Source organism: Trachymyrmex septentrionalis, unplaced genomic scaffold (assembly GCF_001594115.1).
Source record: "Trachymyrmex septentrionalis isolate Tsep2-gDNA-1 unplaced genomic scaffold, Tsep1.0 scaffold60, whole genome shotgun sequence".
Classification (NCBI taxonomy): domain Eukaryota; kingdom Metazoa; phylum Arthropoda; class Insecta; order Hymenoptera; family Formicidae; genus Trachymyrmex; species Trachymyrmex septentrionalis.
Window position 1 is genome coordinate 5,794,077 of NW_017305779.1, and position 19,972 is coordinate 5,814,048.

Sequence of the window (19,972 nt, forward strand, 5' to 3'; positions counted from 1 at the left end):
GCAGATATTCACTTTCAAGAAATCTGCATCCCAAGAGCTAATGTCATCAGTACGCTTTTCTTTGTTCTCATCATCTTCTGGTGGTGGTGGGTCATCCTTGTGATATGTAGCCCATTGTATGACCTTCCTTAGTATTGCAGAATTTACATTTGGCAATGGAACAACCTCTTCCTCATCTTCATCCATACCAAGATCTTCCAGCATAGTCTTGATGGTGACTGAACACTTTGCTATCTCAACATCGACTTCGAATACCTCGCCATCAGAGCTTTGTAGTTTTATGTTAGGCATCTATACAAAAACAGATTTGATTATAGATCAAACAAAGTAATATTTTGAAACAGGGCTTTATAATACTTTTAAAGATTCTTTCATAAACTGAAAGTAATACGCTAAATCTTATTTGTTTCTCTAAGTTTTTGGCAAAGCAATTAATAATAACTTAAATAAGCAAAATTCAAATGGAAGATTATTTTGTACGTTGACAATATTTTAAAGTTCTATGTATAAGAAAAGAAAATAAGAAAAGTTCAGATAAACAACTACTAACATCGACTGCTTTCCTTGTATAGGACACAGTTGACACAATTATTATATCCTCAATAAATAACAAAAAATAACATTTGAGTCAACTGTGCTTTCTAAAAACAAAAAAAACAGCCATCATAAGCCTTGTATCCACAATGCTACAAGTTACTCAGAGATTTTGGATAGAAAAAAAATTAAACAATTGCATTGGTCAAGTGGCCGAATTGTTTAAATGTGATTTGTCAATTTTTCAAGATCTCAAAAAAAAACTTCTAGCATCGTGACGTGTGATTTAATAGAAACTGGATTTTATAGTATATCTAAATCTGACATTTTGCAATGCATGCAAAAAACGACTCCTGTAAAAATAATCCCAATTTCATTTTTCTAATGACTTCTAATGATTGGAAAAGTATTTCCCTCAAGAATTTTTCCTGCGCACAAAGCGAAAGGATTACAACAACGTCGTTAACCTAGCCCTCTTTGCACAATCATAATTCGCCATTTTATCATTTGTTATTCTCGAAACTCCCGTTTCATTATATGTCTTAAATGAGACATCCTTGTTTTGCTAGTTTGCTTTGTCTGTTAGTCGTACATAATCATATCGGAAAATTGAATACCTTTTTGATCGCAGAGAATAAAACGTCGATTCAGAAGTAAACGTCTATTAGTTCGTCGCTCGTCGCTGCTTCGTATGAACACGTTTCCTCCTTTGTCACGTTGCTACTTTCTCTTCTTCCTTTCGTGATCTATTCTTGAGTTTTGATTCACAATAATCCTCAACTAACATATACAGGTGCGTTCCCCTCTACTTGTTTGGTTTGTCCTGCTTTTTCTAGATATTGATGAACATTGTAGGATCGTACGACTGACGACTGAGGAATCACAAAAGTAAAGAGGGAAACACGGAAAGCGAGATGGCGCGGTTCACAAAATGGTTTTTTTCCGCTTGATGCATCATCTATAGTCATTTAGAAAAACTAAAATTCAAATACGAGTTAGCCGTCACTTTGCTAGGGCTACGGTTGATTTGGATGCTTTCAGCGCTCTTCAATACTTCTATTCTTATTTTATTTTCTAATAAAACGATAAAGACAGAATTACAAGCGCTTAAAGTGCGTGACCGTCCACCACAGCCTAGATGACCTTTTCTCTAGAGACCCTGGAGACCTGGGGATCGATTCTGGAGATCGATTCTGTATCTTAAAACGAGGTGAAAATTACAAAAGTGAACGAATTTATTAGAATACTGATAATTTTATTAACGAGATACAGAATCGATTCCTTTAAAATGAGGTGAAAATTATAAAAGTGAACGAATTTACTAGAATACTGATTATTTCATTGGTTAATACCTAGTAAATTTACTCACTTTTGTAATTTTTACCTAGTAAATTTACTAGGTGTTTTATTTTGACACGTAATAAAAAAAATTAATTTGCTAATATTTTTAAAATATTTAATTTTAATTATATTGTTGAAATTTAAAAGCAACATAAATATAGGTATGCAAATGCATGGCGTGTATTCCTGAAACATGGCGGACGAATCAACGCGCGACTTTCTTATGTTGTGTCTCTCATTAAGGCTTGGTTTTCATCTAACGCTACGACATTCATTTTCAGCGTCAAAATAGGTTACGTGATCAAAACTGACGTTTGATATTCGTCAATTTATATCACATGACTTATTTTGACGTCAAAAAATGAGCGTCGAGCGTCGGCATGAAAAGACTCCTTTAGGAGGATCTCTACTTTTCTCCATAAGACAAGTGCATCATTCATGATGCACTTGCATCATGCTTTTTTCTATGATTAAGCGTCGTAAGATAAAGAAGAGAAGATTTTGCATTCTCGAAGCGCTTTAAATTTATTTAAAAAATTTCAGATATTTTTGTGCAACAGAAAGTTCAATTTTAATAGAAAATGGGGAAGACTTCGAAGGATAAACGCGATATATATTACAGAAAAGCGAAAGAAGAAGGATGGCGAGCCCGGAGTGCTTTCAAGCTGCTCCAAATTGATTCGGAGTGTCATATTTTTGATGGTATAATAACAATTAATAAATTTATTTCTTTTTAATTATCACTTTTTATTCCTAGCTGTTTCATATAAACTAAGATTATGTATGATTTAGATAACGAAAAAAAAATGTGTGAAATTAACAATAATAAATAATAAATGTGAGACAGAAGTGTTTCTGCATGAAAAAAATATTTTTTCTCTTTCAGGAGTATCCAAAGCAGTGGATCTGTGCGCTGCACCTGGAAGCTGGAGTCAGGTCTTAGCTCGCAAGCTAACGTAAGTAAACTTTATCAAAGTTCAAGTACTAAATAAAATCTATTCTATTGTATTATAATAAGAAAGTATTGTTCTTAATTTGTAAAATAATTGTATATTTCTGTTTTACAGAGAGAATTATAAGAAGGCCTTAGAAAATGGTCCTGCATCTAAACCAAAAATTGTCGCAGTTGATTTACAAGCAATGGCACCCTTGGAAGGAGTTATTCAACTACAAGGTGACATTACTAACAGCAGTACAGCAGAACAGATCATTGCACACTTTGATAACTCTCGTGCAGACTTAGTTGTGTGTGATGGAGCACCTGATGGTACATATCTTGTCACTTTTTTGTTCTTGCTCTATACAAATTTTCTGTAATAATTAATAAATTTTATTTTGATCGTAGTGACCGGTTTACATGATATGGATATATTTATCCAATCACAGCTGCTACTGGCTGCTTTGAACATAGCTACATACATCCTGAGACCTGGAGGAACATTTGTCGCAAAGATCTTTCGTGCCAAGGATGTGTCGCTTTTGTATGCTCAACTAAGAATATTTTTCCCTTATGTCTATTGCACGAAACCCAGCAGTTCCCGCAACTCGAGCATTGAGGCGTTTGTAGTCTGTAAAGATTACAGTCAGCCAGAAGGTTATGAACCAAATATGTTGAATCCTTGGATGCTGGAGGAGTCATGGGATTTCGATAAATTGACAGGAGTGAATAGGACCATCGTTCCGTTCATTGTATGTGGAGATCTCAACCAGCCCGATTCCGATATGAGCTATCCACTAAATGTGAGTGTGACATATATTCTCGTTTAACTGTGAATTAGATAGGTTAAAATAAAATAGAAGAAAATTTCTTGCTATTTTTTTGCGTTTTCTTTTTTATATATTTTATTTATATTATATCTCATTTTATCTTGTTCGTAAATATTCTCAGTATGACGGTAAGGAGTACAAGTACCACGAACCAGTGCAAGCCCCCATAGCACCGCCTTACGCGGAAGCATTATTAATGAATAGGAAAAGAGCTGAGAAAAGTGCTTCTACTTCCAATGAAAACAACGTTGATGTCGACTTGAGTGCGTTGGACGTCAAAGCGGCGATAGAATGCAAAAATGAATCATTAATATCCGAAATAAAATTGATTTCTGCAAATAATGACTTTGGCAATGAGCCGAACATATCAACGAAAGTTATGCAGGATGAAAGTAGCGAAGAGGAAATAGTCATCGGATTACAAAACTTATATCAGCTTGATACTTCTGATCACAACACCGATTTCAGCGAGAATAATGGCGAAGCAAACAAATGCACAGATGAGACATCTGAAGTGTTGAGCGCTTCTAGTGTTTCTAGTGTTTCAGATAATGACTGATCCGAATTTAATGAAAACTTAGATTTAATGAAAATTGAATATTGAAGAGAAAACAGACATACACATTCATATGTCACAATATTTGAATTTGTATCTAAGGAAGAAGAAAATACGGATAATAACTGAATGCATTGCGAAACAATTAATTTATTTCTTCGTATTATATATATATGCTAATTATTAAATATATAAAAATTTTTATTACATTGTTATCCTAAAAAATAAACTAATCTCTGATCTGTTAATTTAATTTCCAGAAATCGAACATCTATCGAAAACAGATTTCATAATTTGTACTGTTCAATAAAATTTCTTTATTTTTTTATTTGTCTAAAAAATTATTTAACTCTTTTTATAAATTAAAAAAAAACAAATATAATTTTTAATTGTTTTCATAAATTTTTCTTTCAATTTGTAATTATAAATTAAAAATATATATATAAAATAGAAATCTATTGTAAAAAATACGTATAATCTATTATAAATGCTATAAATTATAGACTCTGATTTTCGCGTCTATTTTTATTTTTTATATGTATATATATTTATATATTCACACATGTCCGTTTACATTGTTATTATCCTATGAACATATTGACAAACTATTTGTCGTTGAACATTAGTAAACATTTGATCGTTTTAGCAATTACATCTCGATATGTTGAAAGACAAAGTATTTACTAAAAGCACTACACATCGATTTTCAAAAACTTTTCAATTCGGACAGGCGAACGCAGCTTGTCGGTTCTGCAAGAAGATATTTTGTTGCACAAAATGTTGCAATCGCCACGTGGACAAGGTGCATCCCAATGTGAACACCGATTGTTCCCTCTGCGCCTCTGAAATATTGCCAATACGACAGTGTGAGTCTACGAAATTGAACTTAGAGGATGAGAAATTATTGTGTCACATAGTGGACAAACATTTGCCATTACGTTGCCGGCTGTGCGGTGATTTGTTTGAATCCAGAGAAGATTTCAAGTCCGTTGGTAATTTACGAAACGAATTTATAATAAGATCCAAACAGTCTACAGTTACTTGCAAAAATTAAAAAACCATCCATAGGTTGCGTTCCATTTAACGCTCACAACGCGTGGAATCATTTCTTGTTATTTATCAAATATGAAATAAGGACAAATGATTCTCGCGAGAGTTGCGAGCGTTAAGTGGAACGCCGCTATGATCGAGTTTTAAAGTCAAATTTTTAAGGACAAATTTCATTAAAATTCTATCAATTTATAGGCGATTATTGCCTTCAGAAAATATTTAATTATTGATACTTCAGTATCACGTATAAAGAATTTAATACAACTTTTTCATTCTTTTATTAGACAATAAACATTACGGTCTGTTAGAAATATATAGAAAGAAATGACCGTCAAATATATTATATTTTTGATTCTATTATAAAATTTTATTTTTATTTGTAAAGTCTTGTCTCTATTTTAAAGTCTATTTAAAAGTTTTTTGTTACTTAGCATCGAAAATAGCACAAAAAAGATTATAATATAGAAAGTTAAAATGTTTAAGTTTAAAATGTAAAGTTTATATAAGTAATAAATTAAAATTCTTCATTGTAACATTCTCTAAATGATTTATAACGTGTAAATTTTTCAAATCTATAAATAGACTTTTTATATTCAATGTTGAGTATTTTTTATATTAAATTTCACATTTTTTAATGAAACTTTAGGTGCGTGCAAGTGGTTTGAACGCTGGAATTATCTAACGTCGCCATCCAGCCACGAGCACCTCGAGAAGAAATCAAAACAGTGTTCTATAAGCGAAAGCGACTGTAACGGCAGCAGATTTTGCACACCGCCGGAAATCTATCGCAAGACCAGTACACCAATGCTTCTTGGTCAAAAGGCCGACTTCTCCGTACCGGAATTCAGCTTTAAAACGCCTAAGACGGATTCGTCGTCGATCGCACAGGTCGCGTCGATCTCGAAGACGCAGACGAGCGATACGCAATTCTTTAGTTGTCTACTGTACAGTTCAAACGAAGAGACGACACCTTTTAAGATCTGCAAAAACGAACAATTCGCTAGGAACAATACAGGCAGTAGACTGAGCATCATGGAAGTAGAGCAAGAAAAAGTTGCAAACAACGATACTAAGATAATAACTGCGAATGAAGTGTTGTCTGCTATAGATATGGACTTGACGCAGACCGAGGGTGGTGGCATCTTGCAGGATCAATCTCATCAGGATCACATCTCGCCCATGTCAGATGATGTTTGTGAGGATGTCATGAAGAAGGTAAGGTTCTCCGATCGGTATGAAACCGCGGCGGAGTTTGGAGACTTGATGGAGTCCTGTGTGCGGACTATTCTCAACATGTCGATGGAGGAGAATGAGTCTCATGACACGCAAAAGAGGTCTGGTGCTACTGCACCAGAAGACATTAAAGATGCAAATAACAGAATGCAAACAAACAGCATGGAAAACACGAACACTCCGAAGGTCACAAATGACAACCAAGCTGAAGATACAACGCGTTTTTTAATACAATCCCCGGAGAATTTTTTAAGTAATTCGCAAATCGAGGTCGTTCAGGATAACACGAAAAATATAAAGATGGAGAATCAAAATCCTGATATAAGCAATGAAGTAAACAATGGATGGTCAATTATAAATCAACAAGATTCCAACAGAGTGCTGATGATGGTGCTGATGGAGAGCAACTCAGGAGGATTGACCACCGATTTGATGCCTTTGATCAGTTCAGGTCTACAGAAATTGCAAAAGCAACTTGCATCAAATCGTCAGTCACCTCTGAATACGGCTGAATCTACTAAGATTTGTAGAAGATCTATTACGACGATGAAGATGAGTGTCGAGAGTGTAGAGTCTGTAGCAAATTATTCTGCGGACAATACAGCGAATGGACAGTTTGCGTTGTCTTCTCCCGTAGAAAGCAGCGAAAATAGTAACAATGGTGGATTTCTGTCATCCGTTGCGCAAGCTGTGAAGCACGCCTTAAAAAATTTATCTGGTCAGTCAAATTTTCAAAATCATTTACAAATTAATTATTTAAGCGATTGAAAGATAAGATATCACGTTTGCAATAACTTTAATTTTTAACTTTAACTTTTTTCGAAATTTCAGTTCTGGGTTTGAGAGTACCGAAAAGCATTGAAGCAACTGAAGTAGTCCAACGACGAGAGATCGTCGAGAAATTGTCCTCACCAAAATTATCCAACGATGCCAGCAGCAGCCAAATTCGTCTTGGTAAACGGTCCCGTGAGACCACCGAAGTGTTCTTGAAGGAAGATCCAACTGCATTTCCACTGGACACAAGAAGTCCCCTCGCGAAACGTCAGAGGAGATGGTACAAGATGATTAGAGGACGATTGCCGATTAACAGGATGCGGAATAGCCGCGAGACAACTTCGCCCAGAGGAGTATCAAAGGAGACGCAGGTCTTCAGTCAAGGATCCTTGACTGTGGGCGACACAGTCCTGCCGCTTCCTGCGAGAGCATGTCGAACTACAGACAATGCTTCTTATAACAAAAAAGAGATAGACATTACTAAATCAAGCAACAAATAAATCAAGGAAAACTGAACAAAACATCGGTATGTTGGGTTGTTCGATCAGAGGCTGTGATTAGCAGTGATGGCGGGGCGTACTTGATCAGCGGTAATTCTGGAGATACCACTATCATCGTGGAAGAGACAACGGCAAACGTATGCTACCAGAGTCTCCCAGGCTACTGTAAGCCCAAAAAAGAGAAATTGATTTCCCGCATTTCATAGCTTATCTAGCGTACTAATCAGCATCTTTAATTTTTTATAGCATGACTTATTAAAACTAAAACTGCTTTATATTCTAATGTTTTGTTATGCATTTTTTAAAGTTTTTTTTCGTGAAATCTCTATTGCGAGAAACATGAGAAATGATTATGCAATTGATAGATCTTTAAAAAAAAACGATTAATTTATTTTTATTTGCTGCTAACATAAATTTATTTTAGAAATAATTTTAATAAGATATTTTTTTGTGTAGAACAGTTCTTTGATTTTTTGTTTTTAGTGAAGTTATTTTATTTTTTATATTATTAAAAAAAAAACTATTTTTATTTATATAAAACGTAGCACTGATTTCTCATGCACACACACACACAATTTTACTTTGTAAAATTGTTTCTGAAAATTCTTTCCTTAAAAATATAAAGTAAATAAAACATAGGTGGAATTGAATCCAATAACTTCAAATCAGTTTCAATTTTCAATAAAATCTGATAAATATTATCTGCAAAATTTTAAGTAACATTCATCCATTTAACAAATTCGCGCAGTTCGAACAACAAATGAGCGAGTGTGGCATGGCAGACAGCGCACTGATTTATCATGCTAGAGGTCCCTGAGTCTCTATTGTTGAAAAGTATCACACACATGCGAAAAAAGGAAATGCTTAGTATATGTAACGCATACTATATATATATAGTATTCCCCTAGTTTTTCGTATACTTTTCAAGAATAGGAGCGGTTCGATCCCAATAGGAATTAAAATATTTTCGCTCGTGTCTCCTCTCGGAAAAGGCCGATAATCTCCCGAGAGTATCCTTGCTCACAGAAACACCTCTCGAAAAATCCGCCGTTCGGAACCGACATTAAAAATCATAGGTCCTATATGTTTATGACAATTGAATAATCAGCGTATGCACCACAAGTATATGAGAGAGGTGTAACACAGACCAGAGGCTTAATATAAGAAAAAGAACCACTCAATATATATCGCAATTGTCATATATCAAAAAAATAAAACAATTTTTCAGTATCTAATTTTTCTAAATAAAATTTAAAAAAATTAGATACTAAAAATGATGAAATTAAATCTTGACAAATTGTTTTATTTTTTTATATACATATAATAATCGTGATGTATATTGAGTGGTGAATTTGTTATTTAAATAATTGGATTAATGTTACTTAATATTTTGCAGAGAATATTTATCAGGAGATTTTATTGAAAATTGAAACTGATTTGAAGTTGTTGGATTCATCCCACCTATGTTTTATTTCTATTTATTTACTTTGAATGCTTTTCAATTGCAATATCCCTTTTATGCATACAGTGGCACAAATTGCGTTCCAATTGCTGTAATCATCATCACAACACTACACATTCATACTCAGTCCGTTGGCTGTGTATTTTCTAGTGCTTGAATAGTTACTATCCAAGCAGAACAACAAGTCACGATAACGTCAAAGTGACATTAAAATGAATCGGGAATTATTGAAAAATGACTTAATGATCATTTTGGAGTCATTTTGACATCATTTCGATATCATAATGACTTATTATTCTGCTTAGGTAACTGCGACTTTATATAAATAAAAGAAAAAATGCGGGAGAGATGGAAACATTGTTTCCATCACTATTACGGATTAAAAAATACTAAGTAAGATGTAGGCATGATATTGTTATGCCCCTTGCCATGCCGATTCCGTGGATCGTCGCTCACGAAGTTCCGAAAGTCGCGTTGCCCAGCAATGAGTCGCTCAGCTGCTTAACAAGATCTGCAAACTTTGCGGTCTCTGTGTTTCTGTGTCTTATTTTCTTCCATTTCTTTCGCGTCGACTTGCATAACTTTGCTATTCCACAAATATGTATATAGGGAAATTGATGAACGAATGTTTCTTCACTAAGGTCTTTATCGTATCTGGTTCTAAGAAGTGCTTCTTCTTTCAAATGTAAGCTTACAGTTCCTCTCTTCAAGGTATCTTCTTGAGAATCTTTAACAATGCTGAAATTGGAGCTATCAGATTCCCAAATATACTGTTTATCATCGTTATGCTTGCTGGTGACAACGATGACATTCGCAGGAAATATGCGAAATAAAAGCCTACGCCAAACTGACCGATTATATCGTTCATATCCTGAGCGTTAGTGACTGCATTTTTCCCAGAAACTCTGCTGTGCCAGATTTTGATAGTTCCAAGATTATTTACTAGATCTTGCTTCGTCATACCGATACCAGAATCCATTATGTGTAATACTTTGTTCTCCCTATCTGCTTTTATTCAGTCTTATCTCTTAATTCCTTTACTTGAGCAGTATTTAAACCATCGATCTTTATTTCTTGCTCTTCTCTTTGTACTTCATGATCTGTCCGCGATGCTTCACGGTTAGTTCCAAGATCGTTCTCCACGGTATCGGTGTTTTCTTCGATCTCATCTTCGGCCCAGACGAATCCTGCCAGCAGGAATAATCCTGCGATCAATAGGTAGAGTTTCCTCATCATCGCCGTGTCGTGAAAGATCGTGAACGAGAAAGGAATCACCAATGAACTCGCTGTCACCGCGACACTCCCGAGCCGCGGAAATGAATAGAGACAAGTATGAAATAAGAAAGGAACTCTTTATTTACATAAGTAACAGCAAACACAGAGACACAACGAACGGAAATTAGATAACTAGGCAGAAAGCACATTTGAGCGCGTCGACAGCTCCACCGCAAAGTCTGCAGATCTTGTTAATCAATTGAGTGGCTCGTTGTCGCAACGCGACCTTCGGAACTTTATGAGCGGCGATCCACGGAATCGGCATGGCAAGGACGTAACACTATTAAAAAATAAAACTGTATCCGCGCGTGCGAAATCGTGTGCAATGTACGCATTTGATTCCAGTTAAGTCGTGCACAACGCTACACATTATACATTCCTGTATACGTATCAAAATGTATTAAAAAGTTGGAAAGCATTCTTTAATTTTTGCAAAAACAAATTGAAATTTAAAGTAATATAAAAAAATTAGTCGAAATTCAATTATTTTTAAATTACTGTTTTATTTAAAGGATCAAAAAGGATTAAATATATATAATTTCATAGAAATAAAATTTTCTTAAAACAATAGAAGACATTTATCATGCCAATTTTTTATATTGTTATACATATAATAATTTAGTATAGTATATTGAAAATGAAATTTTTATTTTATAAGCAAAGCACGCGCATTTAGTACGTAATGATGGTTTATATATAAAGTTACATAGATATGTTTGTATTCTAAAAAATGATGCGATTTAAAAATGAATAAATTATATTAAATTATTTTAATATTTTATAGAGTGTATGTTGCAATTATTTATAAATAAAGGCAATTTATGATATCTTTTTTTTTTAATTTTTAACTATTGTATTTTCATTATTTGTATCTTTAATACAAATTAAATCTGTATTTCTTCTTTTTCTTACATCTTTCATTAGGCCTCTGGCCTGTGTCACACCTCTCTCATATGCTTGTGATGCGCTGATTATTCAATTGTCACGCTGATTATTCAATTATCACAAGCATATGGGATCTACAGTTTAATGCCGGAACGGCGGATTTTTCGAGAAGTGTTTCTGTGGGCAAGGATACTCTCGGAAGATTGCCGGCCTTTTCCGAGAGGAGACACGGGCGTAAAAATTTTGGTTCTTACTGGAATAAGTACTGGGATCGAATCCGGGATCTCTGACATGATAGACCAGTGCGCTGTCTGCCATCCCAAACAACACGAGTGACTGTTTGTCGGCTTATAGTCGTCTGTTAACTTAAAGTCGACTGTTCCCAGTTGAACGTAGAGTAAGTTGACATTCTAAGCCGTAAGTCGACGTTTAGTCGACTTTTTTTGAGACATTCGTCAAATATTAGTCGACTATTAGTTGACATTTAGTCAACTTATAGTCGACTTTTAGTCGACTTCGTGTTGTTTGGGATTCCACGCTCACGCTCATTTCTGTATTTGATATCTATAATTAAATTACAGATAAATATGTGTTATACTAATTTTGCAACATAATGACTTTAATCGCGGAAAAACTCTAAACATTATGAACATTTAATATTATTCGAAACAGTGGATTCTTTCGTTTCTTTCATGTTATTAATAATTTATAAATTAATAATAGAAACGTCAGATTATAGAAATTATCACGTTAAATACTGCATTTTAATGTGAAGAGTGTATCGATAATTGGAAGGAAATAATCAAATGCGAAAAAGTCAAGTTATAAATATTTAATATTGCTCTTTCAAGATAATCTGTCGGTAACGTTTGGTTTTTTCTGCATTCAATTACTTTATTCTAATTATAACACAATTTTAAATCTTTACATTAAAACGCTGTGTTTAAAACGTATTAATGTCTAATTGACGTTTTTATTATTGATTCATAATCGTTAATTTAGCATAAAGTATTAGAATTAACATGAAAACACGTGCAAAGCCTTTTAATTAAATTCTTATCTTGATTTATTACACGCACATTAATTATTTATCCATTTTATTAATCTCATCGGAAACGTTTATATACGTAGAGTTTCGTGCGTATAAATTTAGTTAAAATATAATATGGTCTAATGAAAATGCATAAGACGGATTATCCATTACATATCATTGCTTCATCGATTGGCAGCCTCATTCACAATTTGGCTTCGTTTTTAAACTAAACATAAAATTATTCATAAAAATTTACCGCTGAAAGCGCTATAATAGTTATCATTTGACTAAAAATATTTCTAAATTGATTGATATTTGACAATATTGTACTTTTATCTTTGGACGTAATCTCGCTATTTAATAATGTACCGACTTAGTTTAGAAAGTATCTCAAGTAGGTAGTAGAGCCTTATTAGAGAGGAATACTGACATTCTAAAAATGGAATTTTTTAAAGCATTAAAATTAATTCTTAATTCTATGTATTTAATAAAAAATTTTATAAACAGACTTTTGGAGTACCTGGGTTTACCATTATCTGCCTTAACGTCTGATATAGTTATGTAAGACTTTTAGAGTCGTGTTCGCTAAAAAAACTTTCAGTGACCCCTCTCTTTTATGGAAGATATATGGATGACATTATTTTGGTTCTTGATACCTTGAATATTGATGAAATTCTAGATACTTTTAACTCTTACCATCCGAGACTAAGGGTGCGTTTCGAGTTACGCATGAAACGCATGATTTATTGTTTTATCCTTTTTTATTATTTGATGAACAACAAGGACAAATGATGCATCATGCACTTCATGCGAAACTCGGAACGCATCTTAAGATTCACTATGGAATTTGGGGGCAATATATTGAATTTTTTGGATGTTTACTTGATTAAGAAGGGAATTTTCTCTCATTTTTTATTTTGATATCGTAAACCTACATTTTCAAATAGATTTTTGAATTTTTTTTTTTGACATTTCCTTTCTTAAAAAATAGGCATAACAATCAGTTGATAAAATATTATCACGTCCTATATATGTAGTTTTTATTATAATAATTTTGATAATATCATTAAGATTTTACTAAACAATGATTATCCTTTGAGTTTAATCTTTCAACGAAGAAGTCTCTATAAAAAGTTTGATCAATTAAATCACATAGTGACTGAATGTCAGGAATATAGTGAACAGATTTTGAAAGTGAATAAAAAACAATGGTTTTTCATTCCCTCTACATCTGACAAAATTAGGAATTTTGTTAATAATTTGCTAATGTAATTTGTTGTAATTTGCTGAAGAAGATTCCAAAGTGAGTCGAAATATTCATGTAATTTTGATTAATGGGATAAAAATAACAAGGAACACACTTCTTTATTTTGTATATCAATGGCAACGCTGCACTCTTAATCGCCCGTGATATTCTCTATTTCTTGTTTGTTAACAATGTTCCTTTAGTACGTATAGAGGCATATAGAGGTATTAATAAATTAAATAGTTTTATTAAAGTACAAAAAGATACTCTGCCAACGTTGTCTTATTCCAACGTGATTTATAAAATCGATTGTAAGAATTGTGACGTGTACGTCGGTCAAACGAGATATTTGAAAATACGCATCTCAACACAGAAATTATATTACTAAGAATACGATTCAATCTTTGATTAATTTTATGTTTCTTACAGAGCATAGAATTGAATTATCTCATGATTTTGATTGGGGCAATGTTAAAATATTAGTTGAAGAAGAAATGTTAAATAATAAATTATTATCAGAGATGATTTACGTAAAGAAATAGGAACGAGGTTTAAATTTACAAAATGACACGTTATCGTTAGACTCGTTATTTATTTATTTATTTAATTTATAGGGCTTATTTATTTATAGGAACGTAATGTTTTCTCTTTTGTTGCTTTATTTTTTGGTACTCTGTACGATTTGTCTTGTAACTCATTGTGTATCTATTGCTCGAATCATCAGCATCTCCGTGAGAAGTCTTGTTCTTTTTGTTACGTAAGTTTAAATAATTTGTTAAAAAATGTTTTTTCAAAAAAATGTTAATATTGAATAATTTTCTCACATTATTTTTGTTTTAAATAGTGAATCGGACAATTTAATAACAATATGGTTATTCATAGTTTCCACAACTTGTTTGACTTCATGTAAATGATATTATTTTTTATAAAATCGTGATTCTCCGACATAATAAAAAATGATTGTATTTCTTATGTAGCAAATCGGATAATTAGATGACCAAGTTTCGACAAGTATTGGACGTCTGATAGTTTTAATCATTAACTCTTGTATTAGAGCATTCTCTCTTTGATGCGATTTTTTTCCGAATAATTTATTTTCGGTTTTTGCGTTATTAATTGTTCTGATGAGGACCTGAACCAAGGGTTGAAACGTATACGTGTCTTTACTTACTTAATAAATGATATAATTTACACTCGAATATCCTGTATTGACTCATATCGATATTATTTATCTTGATTTAATCACTCGAGCTTATTTCATTTATTAATTTTGATTTTAAAATATAATCGATTTATACATTTATTTGATCAAAATTTCATTAGCTCCTTTTTTGATTTTTAAAGATATATTATTTATCTTGAATTATTTAAATAGAATACATATAATTTTAATATTAAAATTTAAAATATAATAATTAGACATAAGTATAAGAATGATTAGAACAAATTAATTAAAAATTTATGATATTAATTAATACGTTAGATAGAGACAAAAACATGTTTCAAGAATTTATTGCTTAACAAATATTGCATCATTTTGTCTGATCTCATATTACACAATAAAGAAAAGAAGAAATTATCATATGACGATGTCAAAATATATCGTATGATGTACATTGATCTTTTAAAGAATGTTGTTATTACACGCACATTAATTATCTATCAATTTTATTAATCTCATCGGAAGTGCTTGTAGATATGTCAGTGTGTTTAAATTAAAGTTTGTTATTTAAATTAAAAATTAAAAGCATAAATATATACGAGAAAGTTTTGTTATAACTACTTCAAAATATCTTTTATTTAATCTCTTGAATTAAATTTCTCGATTACAAAATGTCTCTCAATCCTTTCGATTAGTGAATAATAATAATGAGATTCCTCTTTTACAGCAAGGAACACAAGAAAATGAAGAGATATGCTTACTTTAATTAATTGAGTTCATCTTAATATTATGCATACAATATTATACATGTTGCCGAAGGTTCTCAGTGAACCATGGCCCTCTTTTTTTTCTCTAGGAAATGTCATTGAATCAATAATGTTACAATGCCACATTGATACTCTTCGATCATACTAATATAAAAAAGTAAAAATATATTATTCCGTGAATATAGCTATAAGGTCATTAGTCAAAATCTTGACTTCTGCACAAGTAGATCCACAATGTTTTTTATACTCAATTGTGTAACTTTCGAATTTCGTAATAAAGGCAAGAAGAATATACTATTTTATTTCTTATCTTTTATTAAAATGTTATTTATTAGCTGCCGCACGTCAAATATGTTTTTATTGAAACACATCGTTTTATCACGTTGTCGCTTCTTGATAACAATCAGTGTCGATGACTGACATCAATCGTTATCTTTCTCGAATATACAAGATGTATTAAATGATATCTTTAGTATAATGTGTAAGAAACGAGAATTTTCTTAAAAAAACGTGCACATTTATTTTCACGAATATACAGCCTAAATTTATGATTTGGGCTGTATCGGGTTGAATAAATTTGAAGTAACATTGTTATAAATATCTGCAATAGTTTGTTAGATTGAGCCAACATTACATTTTCTTAACAAAAATAAGTTTTACACACAATTTCTTTGTTCTTTAATTCTATTTCATTTAGTACAATTTTATTGAAAATATTATTTTCATTAAATTTTCTCGTTAAAGAGAGTATTATTTTCATTTTTCTTTAATTATTTTTTTTTTGCAGTTTTGATTTAATTTTACATTTTTTTATATTTTTGTTAACAAATTTTTTCAGGAATTAATAAAATTCTTTTTGTCTTTTCTCTCTTTTATTTTTGCTGCCTTTATTATTATTTTTAATTTTATTATTATTTTTTGCTAATTAAATTTTAATACGTGCGTTTTGTTATATTAATTGTTATGTTTAATTAAAAGAATTTTTAAAAGAATTTTTTATTGATTACTACAAAAATTTTTTCTTTTATTTTCTTTTTTTCTTTCTTTTGCTTGCATTATCGTTATTGATAGATAAGTTCCGACCAGCTCGACGATCAGGAATTGACTAAACGGCGGTTCGAGTCACGAATGACTCAGAACCGTTCAAGCACGCAATGCCGTTACTAATCCTACCGAGTGGTTGCGCTTACGTCGACGGTATATCTACCGATTTCGTCAAGAATTTATTTATTCTGGAACTGAAACACGTCGTGAAAGTCATGGTATACCGACTGCGGGTTTATGTATCTATCGATTGTAATATCGAACTTTGACGGTGATTAAATTATTTCTCAAGATACTTTGTGATTTTTTTGAACAATAATCATCTCAGTCTCTTTGCTAATATTCGGTAATTATCAATTTGGAGTTACACGCTGCCGTTTTAAAGACCATTATGACTTGCTCGTTTTATATTGTGATTGTATTTGTGATAAAAATTATTGTATAACAGATTCTTCAATCTATCTCTTATTGGATTCTTCAAATAAAATTTGCGTGAGTATTCTCGCGATTATTTGAAAACTATACATTACATTAAGAAAATAAAAATCTATTACATATATTTAATTTCTATTACAACTCTATAATGTGCAAAGTTCAAGTTAATTCTTTGTTCTAATCATAATTATATTTTATTATATAAAAACTTTCATATATTGCAATAATATTTGATATTTAAATTGAATTATAATAAGAGCTCCTTTTTTTTACATTAAAAGATTTTATATTAAAAGAACTATAATTAAGCTTATAGTGCTGTCTACGATTTATAATTCTGGGCTTTGACTTGATGTGTCATTCACGATTATTATTTTTCTTTTTCTATCTTCGTTGAGAAAAAGAAAAGTAACTAACACAAACATCAGTATACCCCCTAATTACAAATCTTGGATGTAACTATATCATACAGATAATACAAAATTTAATTATTGTTTTCAATCAAGTATCATTCGTGATTTTATTATAAAAACAATAGTTTAGATTATATTACGAAGTTAACGAAAGATATGACAGTATTCGTCACGCTTTCTTCGTATTTTTTCTACAGATATGTTCTAATTTTTATTCAAATCCTATAAAAATTTATATTCGGTGTAAAATATAATTGTACAATTATTATTATATGAAAATATTAAAAAAATAATTAATTATTATCGACGAATACATTTATGCTTGAGTTATTTCGATAGCTTATGAACAAATATTTTCTGTTACGCGCTATTATTATATCAATTTAATAGAACGGTTTAGGAGCAAAACGATAAAAGCAGTCATAAACAAATAGACTGCGTTCCATTTAACGCTTACAACGCTCGTTCGAAGAATCATTTCATCCTTGTCATTTATCAAATATTAAACAAGGACAAACGATGCTCGCGAGCGTTGCGAGCATTCAGTGAAACGCAGCCATAGTATTCCAGTCAGTCCGATCTAAGTCGTCACCGTGGACTCGGCAATTATTCCTAGTCGACTAATAATAAATCTCTGTTTTACAAAGACTATATATATAGTAATACTAGATTTGTAGTGCTATACGAGGCTTGTAATACTAGATGCTAGTTATTACAAGGTAAGCAGATTATTTAGGATCAATTTCATTAGTAAAACGCTTCGTTTCAGTCTAATTTAGAGTCTTCATTTCAGTTGTAATTTAATTTAACACTTTGATGATAAAGGAAATGAAAATTATTATATTATTATTTTATATACATTTTATTATTAGTAATATTATATAGATTATATTTTATTTGATTTTATTGACATCAATTGTCGACACCAATAATATCTTTCGATTAGAAGAAATCAAATTACATAGCTTGTCTTATCGCAAGCGATGTTTTTAATTGAAGTGAAAGTCAATATGCACCGAGAAAGAACTGCGTACATAAATAAAATCGTTTAAATAATAGTCATGGCCCTTGAACAAACAATGCAGTACAATAGGAAAGTGAATTGCATTTTAACGATCATACAGAATCAGTCCAAAGTGTTAGTACTAAAGACTAAATTTACTTATTTATTTAATTGATTTGTTCGGGCTTGAGGATTTTATTTGATTGAGTTTCGCTTTAGTGGGCTTCCTTTCTTAATGTAATAATGTCGCGATTATATTGCACAATCGTGAATATTGTTGAAGATGGGTTAGTTGTAACATGTAATCGCGTACGAAGTACACGTCAGTCGTGTGTCAAAAAGTTATTGCGTGCAAACTGTGCAGCGAATCGTTATCCGTAGCGGATGTGAGTCGTAAAGCGCGTGGATTGTCATCGGAGATGTGGGAAGTCATTTGGAAGTGGATTACTTAAAAAAAAATAACGGCCAGAATATGACTGAGAAATAACGGTATAAAAAAACGAATGCAATAACCTCTTAAGAAACATGAGATAACAAAATGAACATATGACTTACTTTATTTTTATTCCGCTGTTAAGAAAAGATTTAAAAATTAGAGACTTAAATCATCGACGCGTTTAAGGCAAACAAAAGCAAATTATGCCAAAACGCACTTGTTGTTTTATTATCTCTCATTTCGTTTTCAACAACCATAATAAGTGCTTTGTTACACAAACAAAAATCATTCAGGAATGTCTATTTTGCTCATTTTTGTGTTGTTCCTTTTCTTAGATAACATGTTTTGCAATCTGTGCTATTTGTTACAACACAATTGCGTTGTGCAATAAATATAGAAGATAGTGGAAAAGTTTACGCAGAAGTATTGATAAATAAAAAAAAAAAGAATAGATAGAGACGATATATTTCTTCTAGTTTCAAGTTTAAATTTGCGTTTTATTGGAAAATTATGTTTGCTTATACGTCATACGTATTTATAAAATAATGGTAAAATTATTGTAGAAGTATTTTTAGAAAAGTGACGTGTTAGAAAATTTTGGAGTGTTCCTATATTCAAAATATTATGTTACAAGTCATATTACATGCGTATTTTTATTACAATACGCATGCGAATGTCTTCAATTTACGTTCATATTTTGCACGTACCGTTTTAAATGACGAAAGCATTGTTTCGCAAAAAATATAGTTTTGCAAATATCAACTTGTAAAAAACTGTATAATGCAATTTGAAATTCCTCGAGATTTATTTCCATAAGATGCACACATGTGAACATGAATTTCCAGATTAAATTATTCATGCTTATTCGAATGTTAGGGAAATTAAATAGCGTAAATTCCACGAATAATACATAAGATAGTCTTGGGTTTCCTCATGTCCGTGCGAAAATGCGCGATAATCTTATCCTTGAATAGTAGCGTAGAAAATGTAGTTTAGTGTAATTTAACTGGAGGCACTTGAAAGTATTAGACATAGAGGTGATCATTGAATGTGATG

The 19,972-nt window shown here is 31.7% G+C and overlaps 3 protein-coding genes and 1 pseudogene across 3 annotated transcripts in view; 2 read left to right on the top strand and 2 right to left on the bottom strand.

Annotated features, from left to right (window-relative positions):
- LOC108752450 (S-phase kinase-associated protein 1) overlaps positions 1-1,448 on the bottom strand; it is a 2,297-nt gene extending 849 nt beyond the window's left edge. The window contains exons 1-2 of the mRNA XM_018493272.1: positions 1,152-1,448; positions 13-291 (exon numbers count right to left, since the gene is read on the bottom strand). Of these exons, the coding sequence (XP_018348774.1) occupies positions 13-291 (279 nt within the window). The 5' untranslated portion in view covers positions 1,152-1,448. The remainder of the gene's footprint in view (positions 1-12; positions 292-1,151) is intronic.
- An 844-nt stretch (positions 1,449-2,292) lies between these two features.
- On the top strand, positions 2,293-4,230 carry LOC108752479 (putative tRNA (cytidine(32)/guanosine(34)-2'-O)-methyltransferase). The gene is made up of 5 exons (XM_018493316.1): positions 2,293-2,577; positions 2,762-2,831; positions 2,943-3,142; positions 3,221-3,615; positions 3,764-4,230. Exons 1-5 carry the CDS (start codon positions 2,457-2,459, stop codon positions 4,199-4,201), a joined length of 1,224 nt encoding a protein of 407 aa, XP_018348818.1. The 5' UTR covers positions 2,293-2,456; the 3' UTR covers positions 4,202-4,230.
- A 585-nt stretch (positions 4,231-4,815) lies between these two features.
- LOC108752503 lies at positions 4,816-7,921 on the top strand. The gene is made up of 3 exons (XM_018493348.1): positions 4,816-5,190; positions 5,895-7,199; positions 7,313-7,921. The coding sequence occupies exons 1-3, from the start codon at positions 4,860-4,862 to the stop codon at positions 7,753-7,755; spliced, it is 2,079 nt and encodes a 692-aa protein (XP_018348850.1). The 5' UTR covers positions 4,816-4,859; the 3' UTR covers positions 7,756-7,921.
- Positions 7,922-9,803: 1,882 nt separating this feature from the next.
- On the bottom strand, positions 9,804-10,849 carry LOC108752395 (annotated as a pseudogene).
- Between the last annotated feature and the right edge of the window lie 9,123 nt (positions 10,850-19,972).

What these genes read in the sequence shown, in the direction of transcription:
- LOC108752479 (XM_018493316.1), top strand. Translation starts at nt 2,457, where the DNA reads ATGGGGAAGACTTCGAAGGATAAACGCGATATATATTACAGAAAAGCG. An exon ending in GGAGTGTCATATTTTTGATG is followed by an intron (nt 2,578 to 2,761) that starts GTATAATAACAA and finishes TTTCTCTTTCAG; the next exon opens with GAGTATCCAAAGCAGTGGAT. An exon ending in GTGTGATGGAGCACCTGATG is followed by an intron (nt 3,143 to 3,220) that starts GTACATATCTTG and finishes TTTTGATCGTAG; the next exon opens with TGACCGGTTTACATGATATG.
- LOC108752503 (XM_018493348.1), top strand. Translation starts at nt 4,860, where the DNA reads ATGTTGAAAGACAAAGTATTTACTAAAAGCACTACACATCGATTTTCA. An exon ending in AGAAGATTTCAAGTCCGTTG is followed by an intron (nt 5,191 to 5,894) that starts GTAATTTACGAA and finishes ATGAAACTTTAG; the next exon opens with GTGCGTGCAAGTGGTTTGAA. An exon ending in CGCCTTAAAAAATTTATCTG is followed by an intron (nt 7,200 to 7,312) that starts GTCAGTCAAATT and finishes TCGAAATTTCAG; the next exon opens with TTCTGGGTTTGAGAGTACCG.